Source organism: Accipiter gentilis, chromosome 31 (genome assembly GCF_929443795.1).
Source record: "Accipiter gentilis chromosome 31, bAccGen1.1, whole genome shotgun sequence".
Taxonomy (NCBI): domain Eukaryota; kingdom Metazoa; phylum Chordata; class Aves; order Accipitriformes; family Accipitridae; genus Astur; species Astur gentilis.
This window is the reverse complement of record NC_064910.1, coordinates 583,325-605,316: the sequence shown is the minus strand read 5'-3', so window position 1 is coordinate 605,316 and position 21,992 is coordinate 583,325. Positions and strand designations below refer to the sequence as shown.

The window sequence follows — 21,992 nt, the reverse complement described above, 5'->3', positions numbered from 1 at the left end:
CAGCAGAGTGCAGCTGTGTGGACAGAGCATGAGGGTCACGTTTATGACCAAGCCTTTTTCCCAGTCTCTTTCCAATAGTTTTCTCTTGCTTCTCCATCCAGACCTGCAAAATGCTGATGCTGGAACTGGAACACAATCCACACACGTGGGTCTATAGAGTTTCATGGTAAGCTGCACAAGTCCTGTCAAGAACTTTGGGTCATCACTGAGGGGCTGGAGTTTGCGCAGTCACAACTGCATTGCTCTTGGATACCTGAGCCAGTAAGTTTAGAAGTAGCTCGGTTTCTTTACAACACATCTTTGGTTGCTGTGTAGACATACTGCTAAATGAAAACCTGATCGATGTTGAAATGGCCACTCTTGAACTTATCTAGGTCCAAAAATAAAAAGTCAACACATTTAATTGTTAACACTTCCAGTAAGAAAAATTTTACTATGTTTGAGGCAAAGCATTTCAATACTTTCCAAACATTTTTGAAAGACTGGACATGAAAGAGTATTTATTTCGGCACAGAAATTCAGAATGCTTGATTTTCATTCCAGGGCAAAACAAAAATAAATGTCACAATCTTGACATTTTCTGTGAAATGGAATTATTGTTCTCTACTGAGGCTCTATGCAAAAGATGATTTAATGCTGAGATGGACCTAAATAAGTTAAAAGCATCTGAACAGATTTCTCACTCGAGTTGAGAAATTAATTACAGACTTTCACTACAATAAGTGTTCAAATTTCATTCTCCACTACGTCCCAAATGCCTGTAGTCCTGTAAAATCAAGTGATATGACATTTACTGCCAAATAGCCATATTCTTGGTTGGTATCAGAAATGGAAGTGTGCTACAATTAAATTTCCTTGTTCTCTGAGATATGGCTAATTTCTCACATTAGCGTATCTTTGGTTTTCAATTAGTGATGTAGTGGTTCCGAAACAAGGTCCTTTGTGGTTCTGCATCTTGGATCACAAATAAAAAATACTGAAGACTGTTTACTATTTAAAGAAGCCTACAACACTGTTAGTAATGAGACAACTTCCCAAACCATTGCTGAATTTGGAATAATGATACTGCAGCAGATGGTGAAGAAAAGACATTGTTATGAAAATAATAATCCTGTAAATGTCTACCTGAATGATCAGTCACTATTAAAGGTGGGATATTATTAAAATCTATGGGCTTGAAATGCACTAAGCTGAACCAGTATGGTGTGATTATTGGGCTCCAGTATCAGACAAGATAAAGGGGACATAAAGTAAATCCAAACCAATAGAAAGAAAGCAAAAAAAATCAGTAATTTAAAAGGAATGCCTGCAGTTCTCAGAAATAGACTGTGTAAAAAGAACAGGAAAGTTGGTGCAATTACTTCTCCTCAGTTCATTCCTGTTAACCAGTGACTAGGTATGAACATGAGAGAACCTGTACTGGGTCAGACCAAGGGTCTGTCTACTCCAGGATCCTTTTCTGACAGCTGTAGATACCTACAGTATAAGATTGTGTCAAAAATGCAGTGATATTTCCTGTGTGAATCTGGGGCTGCACAGTCTCCTCCAACCTCTCTATTTGACTGGATACAGGCCTTGGAAATGTGTGGAGGAGTGCTAAGGATCTGATTCTATTTTCAATACAAGCATTTAAAATGCAAAATAAATATAATAAAGGTTCATGACAATATCCATTACTTTTTCACCTGAAGATGAGACTTGATTTGCTCTTCTAAGAATCTTCAGGTTAAAATTGTTTATGGTAATCACACACAAAGACTCTTTTCCATGTCAGAACAGAAAACCAAAGCAAATTACACATTACATGATTTTAGGCTCTACATGCAAACAGTGAAATCAACCTGGAAGAGAAATGCTACAGTGAAAAAAAATAGTCATAGCAGAAATCCAAAAAACTCTTTAGCAGTAAAATATACTAGTTTTCAGAGATTCTGAAATGGAAAATTATTCTTGGTATATTGCATTTATCCTAAAACAACAGATCTTTTCTTGTGAGAAATTATCCAGATAATGGCAGACTTATAGATGAAGGGAAGACTGCAGGTTAAGGTGGTATCTTTCAGGCTGTAAAAAAGTTCATAGATATTCTGCAAACAGGAATGGAGGGTACTTTCTCTAGACCTTTCTAACCCCCTTTTCTGCTGAAGTAATGCAAACTACAATTATTTCCTCAGAAAAATTACCCAGCATGGGCTGGATGGCGACTGTATTGCCAGCAGTTCTGTCTCCTCCTTTGTAATTTTCTGCATAGCACATCTACGGCTAGCCAAGTATGGGTCTTTTTTTATGACACACATTGAATTCTTACTAGCAGTGCTTTGGCTTCCTCCCACTTTTCTGTACCTACTGCAAGAGATTCAGACTGAGAGCTGCAAGTAGTCCATAGTGAATCAGAATGATGACTCTCCTGTGTTTAGGTATCTAATCTGAAAATTAGTCACAGAAAGTCACCCTCACTCCCTGCTAATTAAGGCAATTATATAAACAGATATTAATCTCTGAGAAGTGTTGTGAAGCTTAATTCATTAAAGTTTTAATGGTTCGAGAATTTTACTTGGAAGATGTTATAGAAGTCCAACGCCTCATGTAATCACTCCTCCAGCATTCACAGGTAAAAGATAAAAGTTGAAAACACAGCTTTCTGTATTACTCATGTTTTATAATTTGTTAGCTTTTGCCACAAAGTAAAACTGTTACATTGTATGAATACAATGTAAGAATAATGAGATGCAGATATGAATATTATCTTTATTAAGTTGCTTAAGAGGAAAAGCTGAGTGGCTTAGAGGATAAGGGACTGGGATTCCATCTCAGAAACCCCAGTGGGGATTTAATTTGCAATCCACTGTTGAGATGTTAGCTGCACAATAGCTTGTTCTAATCTGCTGATAGAGGGAAATTATTTACTAGCTATCGAAGGGATACCTGCCTTTGACAGGACAGTACTCCCCATATATACACATTAAATCCTTTTATTTTCCAAGTTTGAGCCAATTTCAATAAAGAGTATTTGGCAAGCTTTAGTCCCAACTAGGTACATCTAAATATCTCTATTACTTGCCATATCTGTATTAGTTGTAACTATCTTCCTGTGATTTCCAGTGCTTAAACTGGAGACTGTGGAATAATTCACTGATATGTGAAGCTACTTGCCTTGGAAATACCTCACCTAGGAAGCAGGTAACGAAGGGATTCATACAGTTAATGGATGCCAAAGATATTGGGCAAACATTTGAATAGTATCAATATTTTGTTAACCATCTAACATTTGCATGCCTTTTCTGTTGTTACTATGTAAGTTACTAAACTGTTTTGGAAAGGAATAGGTCACTGAAGCATGTATAGACTTGTATAGACAGATCTACTTGCATTGAAACATAATAATTCACAAAATTTGGAAGCCTACATATTGGTGACCTACATAAAGAAAAGGTCTTCCTAATTTTATGTCTTAGGCACCTAAATCTGGAGTTGTAAGCTTGCACGTTTTCTTTTGCTCAGACACAGAAGTTGTCAAGCATCCATACCAATCTCTTCTCAATAAGCAGGAAGGAAAGACATTATGTCTTTATCTCAATAGCCTGATGGTAAGAAAATTCATCCAGGTTGAAGGAAAATCATATTTCCTTTGCGCTCCTTTCCCTTTAGGGTCCACATGAATACTCACTCTGCCAATCTGAGCATGGATGATGGGCTGGGAATTATTCCATCTTTTGTTCTGAAGCTGAAACAATTCTCCTTTGTATGGAATAATTTTAATATCAACTGTACCAATCAAGAGAAATAACACTATGACCTAGCAATATGAGTATCATTCATCCATGTTGAGGAAAAAAAATTTCTGTCCTTGCTCCACAAGTATTTCTTGTGATATACTTATACATGTAATTGTCTCTTCTTTATATAAGGAATGTCTTATATGTTGAATAGGTAAAAATATTTGTAGATTCTGCTAGAGAGTGTGTTTTTGTGATTAAGGCATTGAATTGGGTTTCATGAAGTCCAGTTTCAAATCTAAGGTCCTGCATAGTAGTATCTGAGCAAGGGCTCTGCACACGACCATTCACTTTCTGTCTTGCAAACTAAAATTTCTCCTTCTAGAAATCAGGGATAATAGAAAAAATATGTGTGTATATATTATCACTTATCTGCACTCAAGTCTCATTTTACATGGAGTAAAAGGAAATCCCTGCCTAACAATACAGCTGTAGCTTCAATGACAAATCTTTTCAACCTTGGAGAAATCACTTTATCTTGGCTCCCACCTGTTACAGTTTCGCTTATTTAAACTGTAAGCTCTGCAGAGCAGAAAACTTCTCTTATTACACATGAAGTATTTTGCAAGAAATTGCATACTATATGATCCTGATCATTGCTTGAACCAGTAGATGCTACTGTTGTATAAAAAAAATGGCCAGGCTAGGCCACCAGTTAAAGTTGTTGCCAACTGATTATTTTTTGCTGCTTTTGTAAAAGAATGCTCTCAGTTCAGTTCACAGTTAAGTCTGCAGCCCATCAGAAAACCACAAGTCTGTCCTATTGTAATTCTGGATGATCATTTCCCACAGCAAGGTCAGGAGTCAACAGGACATCAGGCCTTGAAACTACTCCTCCAGGCAAGAGGAAGGCATGTTGGGGGATCTGTCTGTATTGCACTTTTATTGGAAAGGAGACTTTTATCTCCAAGGCTGATGATCCCAAACAGAAACTTATTGATTCCCATAGGTAACTCTCCTCGACTTCAACACGGCCCACTATTTTACTTTCTGTTTTCAGTTCAGGTTGTTGGTAGGTTATAACTTATGGAAATAAAGGATATTGCACATTACAGAGTGCTGCTCTAGGCCATGTCTTCAATTTTGATTAATTTCTATTAAAATTAATTTATCTCCTATAAATAAAATATTACAAATGACAAAAAGAAGAAAGGGAGGAGTCTTCCAGGAACTTAATATGCCTTAGGCAATAGGTGATAAAAAATCAGAAGGTAAGATACGGACGACAACTAGTTTTACGTAACAGAGTCCACTCTGCTGATTGCTATCTTATTACTTTGCGTCAGAGATTAAATAAAAAATACTTTTTTTCCAGCTGTTACCCTGGAAATTAACTGAACACGTGAAGTACATGAAAAAAAAGGCAAATTGTAAAAACACGCACATAAATTCACCTGTATTTCTTTGTTACTTTCAATCCATCTGCTCATCACTGAACTATTCATATGTAACTGCACTTAGTATACAGTAGCTTCCTAGCTCATAAAATATTGATTCAGGTTTTTTATCATACATCTTTCTTGAACTTTGATCTTTCATACTTAGTGCTGCCTTGATGAAATATTTAGAGTTACCGTATTTTCCATGTGAAAGGTAAATTTAGAGGTTTTTTTATGGTAGCCTCTGTCAATGCACTAGCTTCAACCCACAGGAGACACAAGCTGAACTCTTATCTTGGTCACATTTAGTTGAAAAGTGCATTTGCAAAAATCCTCCATCCCAAAGCAACATTTTTTTTTAAGGTAAAGGTCAGTTTTGTGACTTGGTTGGAGTAGGCTTACCACACTTCCTCACCAGGTACATTGAGAGAGCCTTGAGAAGATACAACCGAAGAGCTGACTTTAATAGTTACTTCCCAGTGGATAAAAATGTATTATCTACATAATAAAACAAGACCCCCAACTTAAAAAAAAACACAAAACCCCCAAAAAACATTCTACATCTGTTTATAGGCATTGAATGCTATCAAGTAATTTTGCCAAAGCAAGCAAAACCATTCTCTTGAGGTTGAGAACTGATGGAAGTCTCAGTTCATAGCTCATGGCCGATTGAATTCGGCATGTAGAACACCCAAGTCCAGCTAAAGCTTTTTCAAGGTCTGGAGGACTCACAAGGGTACTGTCTACCACGGTTTCCCTGATAGCTGGTAGGAACTGCCAATATAAGTATCTTGTCTCCACCTAGCCACTAACTTTCATGAAACCTGTAAAAACTCAATTAGTTGCGAGACCTTTATCTCCTTGTTGTATTTGGTTGAAAGGGGTTTTGGCTGAAGGCGGCCAAGGTTCTTCACGACAGAGAGACAGGATGGCACACAGACAGACATACTCATATCCAGAGTAAGCACGAACAGTTGCTTCTGTTACCTTATGGCTGAGTAAATCAGGATACTAAAATCAGTGGAGCAGTACATATTTAAGAAAATGGACAATGAATAAGAAGATAATCTATCCCACTCTCCGGTTTTGTTTTATATTTCAAAAATAGGAATTGGGCTTCTCCCACCGAAAAGGTGGCAGGATCAATAGCTCAGGTGAAGTCCATCTACTCCAATGTACGCACCATGGGCAACAGACAGGAGGAGCTGGAAGCCATTGTGCAGCTGGAAAACTATGATACAGTTCCAATCATGGAAACATAGTGGGATGACTCACACAACTGGAGTGTTGCAATGGATGGCTATAAACTCTTCAGAAAGGACAGGCAACGAAGGAGAAGCAGTGGGGTAGCCCTGTATGTTAGGAGGCGTTTTGACTGTCTAGACCTTGAAAATTGTGGTGAAATTGTTGATGGGTAAGAATCAAGGGAAAGGCCAACAAGGCAGATAGCATGGCAAGCGTCTGTTACAGACCACCCAACCAGGAAGAAGAGACAGATGAAGTATTCTGTAAGCAGCTGGGAGAAGTCCCATGATCACTAGCCCTTGTTCTCGTGGGGGGACTTCAACTTACCAGACGTCTACTGGAAACACAATACACCAGAGAGGAAACTCTCTCAGAGGTTCCTGGAGAATGTGGGAGACAACTTCCTGACACAGCTGGGGAGCCAGCCAACTAGGGAAGGCTCCCCGCTGGACCTGTGGTTTGTGAACAGAGAAAGACTTGTGGGTGATGTGATGGCTGGAGGCCATCTTGGGCACAGCGATCACGAAGTGATAGAGTTTTAGATTCTTGGAGAAGTAAGGAGGGGTGTCCGCAGAGCTGCCACCTTGGACTTCGGAGGACAGACTTTGGCCTGTTTAGGAGCCTGACACGTTGACAGTGTCCCTTGGGAGGCGGTCCTGAAGGGCAAAGGACTCCAGGAAGGCTGGACATTCTTCAAGAAGGACATCTTAAAGGTGTAGGAGCAGGCCGTCCCCACGTGCTGAAAGACAAGCTGGCAGGGGAGAAGACCGGCCTGGCTAAACAGAGAGCTTTGGCTTGAACTCAGGGAAAAAAAGAGAGTTTATGACCTTTAGAAGAAGGAGCAGGCAACTCAGGAGGACTACAAGGACGTTGTGAGGTTATGCAGGGAGAAAATCAGAAGGGCCAAAGGGCCAAAGCCCAACTAGAAGTTAATCTGGCTACTGCTGTAGAAGAGAATAAGGAAACGTCTCTATAAATACATTAACAACAAAAGGAGGGCTAAGGAGAAACGTTATCCTTTATTGGAGGCAGGGGGGAAGCAATGACAAAGGATGAGGAAAAGGCTGAGGTACTTAATGCCTTCTTTGCCTCAGTCTTTAATAGTATGACCAGTTGTTCTCAAGGTACCCAGCCCCCTGAACTGGAAGACAGGGATGAGGAGCAGAATGAAGATCACATAATCCAAGGCGAAATGGTTACCGACCTGCCACACCACTTAGACATGCACAGGTCTATGGGCTGGATGGGATCCACCAAAGGGTACTGAGGGAGCTGGTGGAAGTGCTCACCGAGCCACTTTCCATCACTTATCAGCAGTCCTGGCTAACCGAGGAGGTCCCAGTTGACTGGACATTAGCAAATGTGACACCCATCTATAAGAAGGGTTGGATGGAGGATCTGGGGAACTACAGGCCTGTCAGCCTGACCTCAGTGCCGGGGAAGATTATGGAGCAGATCATCTTGAGTGCCATCATGTGGCACGTACAGGACACCCAGGTTATCAGGCCCACTCAGCATGGGTTTATGAAAGGCAGGTCCTGCTTGACTAACCTGATCTCGTTCTATGAGGTGACCCGCTTAGTAGACAAGGGAAATGCTGTGGATGTTGTTTACCTGGAGTTTGGTAAAGCCTGACACTGTTTCCCACAGCATTCTCCTGGAGAAACTGGTTTCTCATGGCTTGGACAGGTGCACTCTTCGCTGGGGAAAAAACTGGCTGGCTGGCTGGCTGGCCCCAAAGAGTGGTGGAGAGTGGAGTTAAATCCAGTTGGCAGCCAGTCACAAGTGGTGTTCCCCAGGGCTCGGTGTTGGGCCCTGTTCTGTTTAATATCTTTATCAATGGTCTGGATGAGGGGATCAAGCACACCCTCAGTAAGTTTGCAGGCAACACCAAGTTGGGCAGGAGTGTTGATCTGCTGGAGGGTAGGAAGGCTCTACAGAGAGATCTGGACAGGCTGGATCGATGGGCTGAGGCCAATTGTATGAGGTTCAACAAGGCTCAGTGCCAGGTCCTGCACTTGGGTCACAACAACCCCAGGCAACGCTGCAGGCCCGGGGAAGAGGGGCTGGAAAGCTGCCCGGCAGAAAAGGACCTGGGGGTGTTGGTCAACAGCCGGCTGAATATGAGCTGGCAGTGTGCCCAGGTGGCCAAGAAGGCCAACGGCATCCTGGCTTGTGTCAGAAATCGTGTGGCCAGCAGGAGCAGGGAAGCATCGTCCCCCTGTACTCAGCACTGGTGAGGCCGCACCTCAAATACTGTCTTCAATTTTGGGCCCCTCACTACAGGAAAGACACTGAGGTGCTGGAGCGTGTCCAGAGAAGAGCAACAGAGCTGGTGAAGGGTCTAGAGAGCAAGTCTTACAAGCAGCGGCTGAGGGAACTGGGGTTATTTAGCCTGGAGAAAAGGAGGCTGAGGAGAGACCTTACTGCTCTCTGCAACTACCTGAAAGGAGGTTGTAGCGAGGTGGGGGTCGGTCTCTTCTCCCAAATAACAAGTGATAGGACAAGAGGAAATGGCCTCAAGTTGCACCAGGGGAGGTTTAGATTGGATATTAGGAAAAAGTTCTTCACCAAAAGGGTTGTCAAGCATAGGAACAGGCTGCCCAGGGAAGTGGTGGAGTCACCATCCCTGGAGGTATTTAAAAGATGTGTAGATATGGTGCTTAGGGACATGGTTTAGTGGTGGACTTGGCAGTACTAGGTTTACGGTTGGACTTGATCATCTTAAAGGTCTTTTCCAACCTAAACGATTCTATGATTCTATATTGCCCATTTTTGACTACGCTGCACAGAGCTCTTGTTTAAGACAAGCTGTTTGGACAGACAGAAGTGAAGAAACAGAGAAAACAGTCCAGAGGTTTTCTTACTCTAAATTTTAAATTCCCAAAATTTTGTGTTTGGGAGATGCTACTAGGGATAGAAGTTTCTGTATACAGTCCACTGACTATTTTGAATAGGCAACTTTTTTTTTTAATCAGAAAAGTAATGTGAATACTATAGAGTCAGTGTTGTAATTGATACGCGGAACCGGGACTTACTTCAACTTTAATCAGTCCGAAATTACAACTCTACTAGTTTAATCATCTAGGCTTTCCTCATACCCAATGGAGAAAGATATATGGGAGGAATTAAACTCTCAAAATTACTGTCTCTTCAAAGCCTAAAGATTTGATGCCTACATATCAAGCTTTTAGATGGACAAAGTTAGGTCAGAAGCATCTCACCCTTACAAAGCAGCCTATTGAATCTGTTAACATCAGGATGAATTTTCAGTATTCATGAGATCCATAGATTTGTTCCACTAACAACATTAAACCCTTTATTACCCTGACAAGGCAAATAATTAAGTGGTAATGTCTGAGGACTGTGGTCTCAAAAACCTTTAGCAAAATGGCAAGCATTGTTTCTTTTTATAGTTGCCTTTTGCACCAGATACAAAAGATGTTCTCCAGATGCAAGAAAGCCAGAATATGAAGTAATCGCTGGGTATGTAAGTTAAGTGTATGTAAATGACAGGAAAGGTAGAAATAAAAGGATAGAAAAGGGAAGCAAATACAGTTTGCTGCACGACTTGCCGTCTCAGCTTTATTTAGGAGAATAATACTGGCTGTATCACCAAATCCAGAATTTCATGGAAATGATATAATGAAATCTTAAAGGAAAGTCTTCAAATTAAAAGTACATGCTATCTACCAGACACCTAGCCATATATTTCATTCAAAGCATTTCTACAGATTGATACCATAAACTCATTTTCACATGATGTAACATCTGTGTTTATTTTACTGAGACTGATGGAATTTTAAAAATAATCCATTTAAATTTGTGTCATACAAACATTTTGGTAAAAGAAAATTTGACATCTGAGAGAAAACCTGAACACCTACAATTTTTATATGCAATGTATTTTCTATATGTGCTTCTTACAACTACAACAGACCTTTCTTTAAAAGAAAACCAAACAATGTTTGTTTTTTATCTTTACCTACTCTATCAGCTTCCAGTGTAAGAAAGTTTTTGTGCAGAAGAAATACACTATACAGAAGCATAGAGATCTATCTTACCTTCTGGCTCCCTGATCTTACGTCCTGCTGCAGATTTGCGTAGCACACTCCGTCCTGAGTTGAACAAGCTAGTTAACTCATCAAGGGGACTGGTCAATGACCTTGAGTTTGTAGGGTTGTATGGAAATGAAGATGATGAATTTGAGTTCAATTTCCTGTGATCTGCTCTTGCCACCTTTGGGGAGTAAGGCAGTTTGGAGAATGGAGAAGATGAGCATCCAAGCTGAGCAGGATTTGGTCTCTGAGGTACTTTTGACAGATCCGAGTTTGTACCCGTTTTCCCTGTATTAATCAGAAAACTAGCACAAGTCTCTGGAGGAAATGCAAAATGTGTGGAAGCCCGGTAGGAAACAGGAGGTGGTACTGGAGGAGGGGGTGGTGGGAGAGGAGGAGGTGGGGTGGAAGGAGGGGTCACTTTGCTGGAAACATTGAACACAACCAAGCCTGGAGATGCTGGTCTTTCATTCTCTCCTTTCTGGCTTTTGGAGTACTGTGGTGATAATGGACTTGAGCCTTCTGACTGCACAGGGTATTTTAAGTTGGTTTCCAAGACAGGAAGCTTTTTGACTTCTAGTGGTGTTAGAGGTGATTCATCAGAAGCAGGTGAACATGTGACAGGGGTTGGAGGAAATACAAGAAGTGGTGGCCTGTGGGGGAGCAAGTTAGGGAAAGGGGCTGGAATGTCACATGAGTCTTTATAGATCAAAGCTGCTTGACTGTTTCCATCCAATGTTCCATCTTCAATGTTAACATTTTTTTTGCTTTCAAGCAACAGAGGAGGAGATCCAGTCACTACTGGAATTATTCCATTACCATTGCTTCCTTCTTCTGGTAGAAAATACTTCATTTCTTCATATACAGACTCTCCTTGTTCTGGACTTTCTGCTTCAGCAGAACTGCTTTTCATTGCATTCCCTACCATTTCAATATAGACAGGCTCATTTTCCTCCTCTTCCTGAGACATATAGAGACTCAACACACCATGTTGTGGCCCATCCGCAGAAGCTGCTCTCTGTACTGTCACAGTGTCATAGCCACCTGGTTTAGCTACTGTGCTTGCCTGTTTTACATCCCCAGGCTTTTGGCCAGGTATTTCTTCATAAGAGCCACTAAGTTTCGTATTGGGACTTCGTTTTGGTTTTCTGGGAGGTATTTTTTTCATGGTACTATAGTCATCACTGTGTGGCCTTGGACGGGTCAGTACTAGGGAAATGAAAAAGGTCTGTGTTATTAATAGATCAAAGTCATTTCTTTCTTACACAGGTCTAGTACTTTAAGCCTTCAAATGCTGCCCATCTAGTTTTACAATTAGCAGAAGTCACAAACACAGGGATTCAGCCAAAGTATAAATATTTCAAGGAATGAAACCCAGAACTTTCAGCTTCCAAACTACAAGCCTTTGCTACCTGGGCGTGTAATCTGCTTTGGTAATCTCTACTGCCACTAGAAGATGAGAACTAACACGTGAGGAGAAATCTTTTGAATCCAAATGTTCACTGCAAGATCTGTAACACATGGAAATACATGCTTTTTATTCCTTTTGCCCCAAGGGAGAGGGACATGCTTTTAACTAGGAGTTTCAGCATGGTGCTACTTTGACACACATATTATTGCCAGTAACTGAAGTATCCCCTTTTCATGTAGGATCAATAAAACTCTAATTATAGGAAGATATTATGCCTATCTCTTCTTCTTTTGTACTGCGAGTGTGGAAATAAAGTTAGGGAATCCCATAGCCTAAAGGCAATTCCCCCCACCTGAGTATACAGCTAACTAAACTAGATGTCTTTTCACAGCCTCCAGGCACGTATGGAGTGGAGAGACTAGATACCTAGGTGATTGGTCTTTTAAGGTCAAAATTAGATGGTATAAATCAGGTGGTTTTGGACAAAGTCTCAGGTAACTGACATAGTTCTTGGAAAATGAGTATACGGCAGGGAAACTGGCCCCATTGTTTCATACATACAAGAACTCCAAAGTTGTTTTGTAAGTGTGTACAAGCATTAGTGTTAAGACCACATGTACATATATAAATTGTCATTCTTTAAAAAATTGCTGCTAGAGCTTTTTGGTTAAATCAATCATCTCTTGCAGAGCTGGGCATAGAAAGCTGAAACCACTACAGAGCTCCTTAAGATATACTAGTTTAAAAGTATATTGGACACAGTTCATCCCTCCTCACACAGTGCTTGTGTAGGAAAGACAATTAACTCTATCCCAGCTGAAACCAGGACAACGAGCAAGGAAGAGGTTAAGAAAAATGGACTTTGCATCTAATAAAGAGGACATGAGAATGGTAATCATTTTGCAAGAGGAAGCTGCAAAGATTTCCATTCATTGTATGCAGGATTAAAGAATGGTTATACATAGCTTTAAACCCAGCTCGAAGGATCTTCCCCGATAAGTCAGAGGATCCTTTACACAAGGCATGACAAGACAGGTTTATCAAGGAAAAGCAGAATGCATTCCTTCCCCTCATCTTCTACTCATTCATTTCAAGGGTGAAGGAGGACAGAACAACTGAACTCAAAACCATTCTATATGCACTGAGATATGCATTGAGACACTCTGGGACTTTCACAGCACTTTCCTTCTAAACAAAAATTTCAGTGTAAGCAAGTTATGGCACAAACATAAACCACTGGATGCGTAAGTTTTTCACGTGAACATAGAGAAAAAGTAGGAAAAAGTTTAATGTTTAACTTGGTGAAATTCAAGATTCAAGCATTCAGTTTTAGTGATGCAAGACATTCGAATGCGCAGTTTAAAAGGTGAAATAAAATGGTCAGTAGGGCAGAATAGCTCAAGTTGATTGAGCATTTGTCTCTAGAGGGAGTTCTGCAAATAGGTTTTGGTTGTTGACAAACTAGGCAATTAGAACACATGAGTATTATTTGCTGATTTGGAAACAAATGACAAATTGACTAATTTTATTTACTGCCACTGAAATATTTCAGGGAAGCAGGACTTTACAAAGGTGGTTGACTGTGTTTAGAAGGATCAAAGTGAAAAGAATAAATCAATAACCTAGAGTAACATTTGCGACTGTTCCTCCCTTTCTGCCTAACCTTCATTAGCGGTTTCCTTAGAAGCTGCCGACAAGCAAGCACTAACAGCCTCATATGAAGCACTCAGTCGTGTGTTGGGGTCCCTCTTTGGTTTGGGAGGAGGCTGTTTCCTTGGTGATGGCAGGCTATTGCTATCGTCCATGCTGAACACAGAGTGCAGGGAGGGGGATCTGATGGATGACCCAGCCGCAGAATGTACCAAGCCGTCCACTGCCATGGGGACAGGGACGGAGCTGGAATGAAAGTGCTTAGGCGTTCGACAGCCGGCAAAGCTGTCCTCAGAGACCTTCCCACCCTTGTCTTCAGCTCTGAAAACACAGAAAAGAGGCCCAGATGCATTATTCAAGCGATAACAATGAACCTGTTCATGCAAACATAACAACAGCTTTTTGGTAAACAATCTCACAACTCCCCTGCTGTGTCGAGGGGATGTGTGTAGTAATCTTCTGACAAACAAATCCAGATCAAGCTGCTAGCTTTCTTCCATTTCCTGTTTCATGATAAATCAGGACACCGGCCCTTTTTCACACAAATTCAGCCTTCCTTAAGCAGTTTCATATTGTTGATCAGAGATTCACTGAATGAATTGTTCACACTTTGATTGTTACTCACAGTCAAAAGCTGGGTTTTCAATCTGAATGATAATTTCTGGAAAATCCATTTTAATAGAAAGTTACTGAGGCAGCAAATGCTGAGCCTTTACCATTATTTTCTAAAAAGACAACTATAAATTCTACTTAGATAATGCAAATCTTTTAAAGTATTAGATGACCTTTTTAACCAGCTACATTGGCTGCTTGCACAATTCCACCCAGATATCTAGATATCTTCCTGCTTAAGGTTAATTATTAGTTATCAATTTAATAATATTAATTATGACATTATGTTTAGGTATTTCAATCACAGCTTTGGAGTTTTACTTATTCCAATTTTTTCCTTTTTTAACTATTTCAATACATATTGAGAAATTATGTTTACCAGTGGCTTCCAACAAACTGATTTTTAACAAAAATTCTTCTAACATTTTATTTCTCCAAAAATCAAAACATTGAAAATTTTTTAAATTAAGAGTGGTAATGTATTAGATAGAAGATATCTATACTGTCATTTTACAAACAAATCCCCAAGCATTTGTTTTTTGAAATTGTATTTCTGCATGGCAAATCACCAGCAGAGCTGGAACTCATGCACAGGATATAGCCAGCTGCCCATGTAGTAAATGAAATAGCTAAAGATGAAAGCATGGTGCTCAGTAGATAATTTGTTTTCACTGTAATGTTTAATTACAGTCTTTTCTACAAAGGCATTTCCTCCAATATGTAATCACTGGGATATTTGAAGCTAATTAAGCAGATGCACTGCCATTTTCACTTTAATAAAAGTCATTGACAAAAGCAATGAAAGCAAAGGGACTTGTTCTGGATGAAAATTAAGTTCCTATGGAAAAATAAACATGTATATGTCCAGCAAGTTACAGACACATTCCCACTACAGACACATACCTATTAACTGCAAATGCTACCTCTGCCCATTCAGCTGTCTGAGAGAAAAGAGATCAGGGACTCAGTCCCTAGAGAAAGGCTCTCCAGCTTTTGCTGTATTTGTAAAATAGGTACTCCTGAAAACTCTGGCAGGAGTTAAGCAAAAACCACTTGCCTATTTTTAAATAAGAGGAAAGAATCCTCCTCACAATGAATCTACCTAGTTCAATGCGTAATCAGGATTTCTTCGTCTGGACTTGACTGTATTTAATGCCTTCCTAGCTGTTTTTCATTATCTTGGCAATTTCCCAATGTTGGAATTTTAAGTTAGAGGAATGTTTCTTCTTTGTTGGGTTTGATGAAAGTTCAACTATAAACTATTTATTGTAGAATCAAAAAATATTTCTGTAAAAAATAAATGCCTCAGAGACTTGAGTAAGTTCCTACAAAGCTCAGTGCCCCCTGAATAGGATATTAGGGGTGTCCTTAAGTTTCTAGACTTACCTGATATACAGAAAAAAAAAATAGGGCCCAACATTGATTCGGGCTGAAGTATATACTTGAGAATCGTCTTGCAATACCTCAGTCATTTCTATGATTTTTCTAAGCAGGGAAGGAAAACACTAAAACTGAAGAAACGCTTTAATTCTTTACAGTAGATGTTTTCTCATCTTACCTTTTGTGGCCTTCTTCTGGTCTGTTTCTAGCCTCTAGCTTTTCCCTGTGGTAAGCAGCGTTCATCTCATTGCGGAGCCGGTCATTTTCCCGAGCAATGTCAGAAGCATTTTGAATGACCAAGGCATCGTATGTTTTCAATCCCATATCCTCAGCATTCTGCAAGAAACTTTTGATTGAGGTGACCTCTTGCTGTTTGATGCTCATCTTCTGTAGTAAGCGCTGGCGAGCTAGAAATCCTCTTACAACTACCATAACAGAAGGAGAAAATACAGACCAGTGAAAGACAACTCATTAGTTGGTGAAAAACTTAATATTACTGTGTGTTTTGCTGTAAACATGAGCAAGTCAAGTTCAGTCAACATCTTATACAAAGAACAACAGAAATGTGATAGCATATAAATAACATACTAAAAATGGAACTCTTTCTGGTTTCTATTGCCAGTGCTTAAAACAAAGTATTGACAGTAAATTCATTCATAATTTTGAGCTATGAAAACTCATAATGTTTACTTTCACTGAACATTATTTTTTATTACATTACAACTGGAAACTTAGATGTATGCTACAGATTGTGAAAGCATACATTTACACTGCAGAGGTCAAAAGATTCTTTATTTCAAAATAAAACCCTGAATGAATGATTGTTGCACTGAATGCAGTAGGAATTAAATGATCATTTGCTTTTGGTCAGCTTTAAAAAATGCTTTAAATATTTTGGTGTACCTAAAAAAAAAATCAAAATCAAAACTGACACAAGATTTTTTAGTGTAACTTAAAGACCTTTTGTTGCTCATTTCTTTTCAACAAAACCAATTAGATTAATGTGAATTTCTCAAATGTATCTGTCACATCATGTCTGTATTTTTCAGTTTAGAATTTTCATCTGCATTGCATCAGCTTTATGTATCTATTACGCCTTTTTTTCACACTCTTTGTTAGGCTTATGTTGGGAGAAGATTTTGGTGTGTCTCTTGTAATAGCTTTCCCTACTACTTTCCTAAGTGTGTACGTTCATTACAACAAATTCTACCCAATCTAAATACCACCTATTCTCCTGAATTTTGAGAAGTACCCAGTTGATCAGAAACACAAGGCACAGGGACTTCCGTGGCCATGATGAATTCGGCACCAATTTAATCACTACACCTATAACAAGCAGTATTCTCTGAGCATATGTTTGGCTTAGAAGGAAGAAATGTGCTAACTGAAGGTGCTTTATTTGTGGTTTGTTTTGGTTTTTTTATTTTTAAGTTCCACAGGATCCCGATTCTTTCCAGATCTAGAATCACTGCTGTGTACCTCACAGGGAAGAACCTGTTTTAGAATTACTTGCTTGTTGCCTGAAATACCGTCAATTTTCAGTACACCAACTTACATGTATCAAAACCAGGTCAAACTTCATCGTTGCTTATTACGGTTACTCTTGTTCTGGTCAACAGAAAGTTTTTCATAAGTGAAGTCAGCAGGCAATAGCCTGTATAAGATGTTCATTTGAGTTTGGGGGAAAATACTGAAAATGTTAGTATTAAGATTGTAAGATAAAAAAATGCTAAAATGCATTAGGCCTTTTTAACAATGTAATTAAGTTTCAGTCTTAGGAACACTGCAGAACAACATTAAATGACAAAGAGTCAAGCTGAATTAATCTAAAGGAAAAATGTAAACAAAGATACAGTTAGTCTTCTATGAATGTAAACTGTTATTGAATAAACAGCTAAAACAGAGGGCAATGTAAGGTATTTTCTATCCACTTCTATGTCTTTGTTTAGATATTTAAAATGAATTTTTTTTGGAGATGCTCCGTGCCCAGCTGATGAAATAAAAGAAAGGTTAATGTTAACATACTAATACTGCTCCTTTCCAAAATTCACTGTGTTTGGGAACATTGAAGTTCAGGTACTTTGAGACTATTTACAATGGACAACTTTGAAGGTTTACATTTTTATCATCACAGCCAGCCATACCATTTTCACCCCCTTTAGTTACATCCTATAAAATCTGACTTCTTTAAACCCTGGAACATTAATGCATTTACCCAATCTAGTTGAAAAGGAAATTAATACTACAGTTATTTGCTGAAAATTTTATAAGAGTATTCACACTGGATATACATGTTACTGAGTCTGAATCCACAATGTTGCTGTTGCAAAGGTAATGAATACATGCATAGAACACTATCAGAGTTCACTGCTCACAAATATGAAAAAATCAAAAGAGCTTAATAATCAAAAATTGCTCCTTCACTTCTAGTATTTTCTTTAAACTTATCTGCTGCAGAGCAGATAGGCTATTTGACAAATGGTTAAGCATCAAATCCTGGGTGACTTTGGAAAAAAGCCTGCATTTTAAAGTAACGTTTTTATAAGTGTGTGTGTGTGTTGTGTACTTTTACCTTGACCAAAAAAAAAGGGTCTGTAACACCACTAAGGTTGGTTAGGAAAAAGGAAATACAGAGGTCAATCCTCTGCTAGGATTGTTAGCAGGCATGAATGATGCAGAGTAGCCTGCTAGGATGGTCCAGTAAAATGATATCCAGTACAGCTAGCTGTAGCATTTAGAGACTGTAAAGCTACTCTGAACTATGCACTTTCATCAAAATTGAGATGTTTTCAAGATACATTCAACAAAGTTTTGTCAGGAAGTGTTGACAGACACACCCCGGCCTCTTTTCTTTTGCACACATTTTCATGAACTGAGTACCTCAGGTTTTCATTAAAAGATGTACATTTCACCACATTTCCTTCTCTATCAGAACATTTGAAAGATTTTTGTCTTCAGTTTGAAACAGAACAAAAATACAATTTCATAATCTCAAAAACTGCTGTGAAATGAAATTGCCGTCCCCTAGACCTTTACTGCTCAGTTTCATCTACTACTGTATGAGTACTAAGATTGGCTTCTGAACTTGGTCATTTATGTAGATCTAAAATAATTCTCACTTATGCAAATTAAAATAATTGAGGTTAGTACCCACAGGGCAGAAAAATATCTACTTCTTCACAGTTCATCTAAGGATAAGGATCAGAATAATCAAAATTGAAGTGGACCATGGATCTGGGTTATGTGAGAAATGCATTAATTATTGTGCATTCAATGTATTAAAGTTAATTCCTAATCTACATGAACTCTGATGGAAGAACTTCAGCATGATGGACTTTCCTACAGGTACAAACAATTTTCTCAGTGATTCAGTAAGGTCAGAACTTCCTATATGTAGTTCTCATACTTGTGAAAAAAAAATACGACAAAGTCCCTAAACTCACAGATCCATTTTTAAACAAGAAGTGTTTCTACACATGTTTTCACTTTAGTTTGACCCCCTTCTTTGCCTGTGTAAGTTAACTTTCAGGGTAACAGAAAAAGACTTGTTTGTTTTGTTTTGTTTTCCCCCAAATTTATGGGGGAAAGGACTGCTGAATGCTGAAGGGACTGCTAGTAGACTGAGGTAAAAACAGATAAGAATTTTGGGCAAGACCTGTTTTCCCTTTGAGTTAAGTCCTTATATGGGTGTATGATACTGATACAGAAATTACTGACTAGTTTGGCTATTAGTCAGTAGGCTATCAAGAGAGATTTAGCTTCCAAAGTGCTCTGGATGCAAAGGATGAGGGGAGAAAAATGTGGATATGCAGCAGGACTGATACTATTACTCACTAAGCATCACCATTCCAGTGTAAAAGCCTATGGATCCCAATTTTAGGATTACATAAGAACAATGCACAGGTACCCTATCCTATTACCAACCTGCCAGAGCTCTTTGGCATGCTAATTTTGCAAGTTTACAATTGTACCTGTTTGCAAAGGGCAGCTTATTTCATGATCTAACATCGTGAAATGGATGTCTAGCTACTCCTTACTCATGCAAGTTCCCGATTTTCCCGGGTTTCCCAGACCATAAATAACACGCAGATGAGCCACAGCTTTGAAAAAAGATTTGAACACATAGTTCTGGTGAAAATGACTTTTCAAGTTAGCCTAATTAAGGAGGGCTAGAAGCAAAACCAGTAGAAATATTTTTGTAAGGGGCCAAGAAGACCTATTATCTTAATTCTTCAGGTAGGGTTTGGCAGATGTCTGTTCTCTTACCTCTGCAAAACATGGACATATCTGAGGATGTTTTACATTTTGATGTAGGATTATATTAAAGCACTCTGTTTGCAAATCGGACTTGGGAAGGTAAGTATTTCCTTTGTTTGGTTAAGTCAGCATAAGGAGGTAAAGAGGATAAATCACTATTGCTTTTCTAAATGTGTGAACTCAACAGGGTGATTCACATAAAAAATCAAGCCCAAGTTATACACCCAGCTGAACTGTGGCCTGTGCTAACTGTCACTCTCCACATTCATTCCTTAACTGCTACAATTTTGATTTAACTTGCTTCAAGTTTTATCTTGGTTTCCTCTTTTTCACTATATGCTCACAGTGAAGAACAGATAGTTAAAATGAAAGGTGTTTATATATTCTTAAGTCTGCAATATTATGTATCTGACTAAAAAAAACTAAAGTCTTTTTAATTTCCTTTTAAAAAGGTGACAATGGGAATTGTTGCAGACATCAGCCAATTAAATAAATAATGCATTGTGTGAAGGAAGCTTCTTCAAACAAAGCAATACTCACATTTTCAGCAGTTATTTGAGATTTTGATAGGAAACAGAAGAGAAGCAACAGGAAATCATGAGGCAGTGGGTAAGACCTCCTTTTAAAAATGTGCCAAGAAATGTCAGTGTGACCTTAGTAAAAATTCAGGCATAAAAGGCGGGGGGGGGGGGGGAAATGCCTAAACATAAAAAACTAGCAGTCAAATATGAAATCTGTAAGAAGAGGGGAAAAATAAAGACAACTAAATATATTAATTTATTAGCTTTGTATTCACTGTCGATATATTTGAACACATTGCCATTTTTTATCAGTTACGGTATTTGATTTGCAACAAGAAGTTAAAGATGATATTAATGACTTGAAAAATCACTGAACATACTTTAAAAAGGAAATATTCAAGATCCCCTAAGTTTTAGTTACAGTCTACAGTTTGCCATAAAATTATGTTTGACGAACAGAAAGTGCAAGAATCACCAATGCTCACACAATCTCCAAAAATCTGTGTAAGTAGTTAGCTGGAAATATGTCTGTAGGGAAATGTATAAAATACAGCAACTATTCAAGGAGGAGAAAATTTTTTTGTTACGCAATATTTGCTCAGTGTACAAAGCAACAGCTCAGGAATACTTCTTCTATAATTGTTACCTTTTTGGCAGGTTATAATTTTCTTCTGAAGCTGAAGGCACAAATCGTAGAGATGGTCAGCTTGCCAGTACTTAAGAAACACTTTTCGGATTCCTATCTAGAATACAAACAGCAGGGAAACCTTCACCATCAACAAAAAAGGCCAAAACGATGACGGTAAATAACGATAGTATGTATACAATCCAGATAAGGGTTGAGATGAGAGCTGCAATTTAAGAACAGTACAATGCCAATACTTGTACAGAGAGGTAGCATCACTTGGCTGAATAAAAGATGTATTTGGAAAGGACGAGCAAGCTGTCAGACACACAGTCCCCCTTCACTTCCAAAAACATCCAGAACAAATACTACAATCTTCAAGTTAAATACAGGTTGGAATAAAAAGCATTCTGAATGTAATTATGCTAATGTGTCCAACAACGTAATAGAAAATAAGGTTTAGCTTTTATGAAACAGGGGGATGTAGGCAAGGAGAAAGGTGACAAGCCATAAACCCATGTGGAACAGAAAACGGTAACAGATTGCTGCCATCTATGGAAGAGGAAGAATTTAGCCCAAGTTGGAGGATGGGAGCAACTCACTGCCATTAGTGAGAATGATGCCTAATGTCCAGTAATATTATGAATCCTAGTTCCCAGCCTTGCCTGCTGAAGCTGTGCTGCAGGTCTTCTTTTAGAATCAAGCCTAAGAACTCGGAGACAGAGGGACTCATCTGTGAAAAATAATCTCCTAAATACTGATTGAGCGTATGAGCTTATTCTGGTGCTGACTAGTTGCTTGGTTTAACTCAGTTCTTGAGGGTCTTAATAACAATCATTAGATGCTCTTTCCCCTTTGCGGAAAAATTTAGCCAGTTAGACCAAAAGAAAACACCTTCCTTTTGATACCTTCTGAACATGCTGAAACAATCCTTAAAAAAAAATCTTCAAAAGCATTCCTTTCTAATAGCCTTAAAAAAACCCCAAACCACACACAACATAGCTACTCTAAGAACAGTAACTAAAAAAATCGGATAAAAAATGGCTTTTCTTATACCATTTTCTTCTCAGGAATTCTG

General features: G+C 38.9%; 1 protein-coding gene across 5 annotated transcripts in view; it reads right to left on the bottom strand.

Annotated features, from left to right (window-relative positions):
- MYO16 (myosin XVI) overlaps positions 1–21,992 on the bottom strand; it is a 385,302-nt gene that overhangs the window by 32,227 nt on the left and 331,083 nt on the right. For all 5 annotated transcript variants that reach the window (XM_049834474.1, XM_049834472.1, XM_049834470.1 and 2 more), the window contains exons 29-32: positions 20,936–21,032; positions 15,690–15,936; positions 13,533–13,840; positions 10,465–11,667 (exon numbers count right to left, since the gene is read on the bottom strand). In XM_049834474.1, coding sequence (XP_049690431.1) covers positions 10,465–11,667; positions 13,533–13,840; positions 15,690–15,936; positions 20,936–21,032 — 1,855 coding nt within the window. The remainder of the gene's footprint in view (positions 1–10,464; positions 11,668–13,532; positions 13,841–15,689; positions 15,937–20,935; positions 21,033–21,992) is intronic.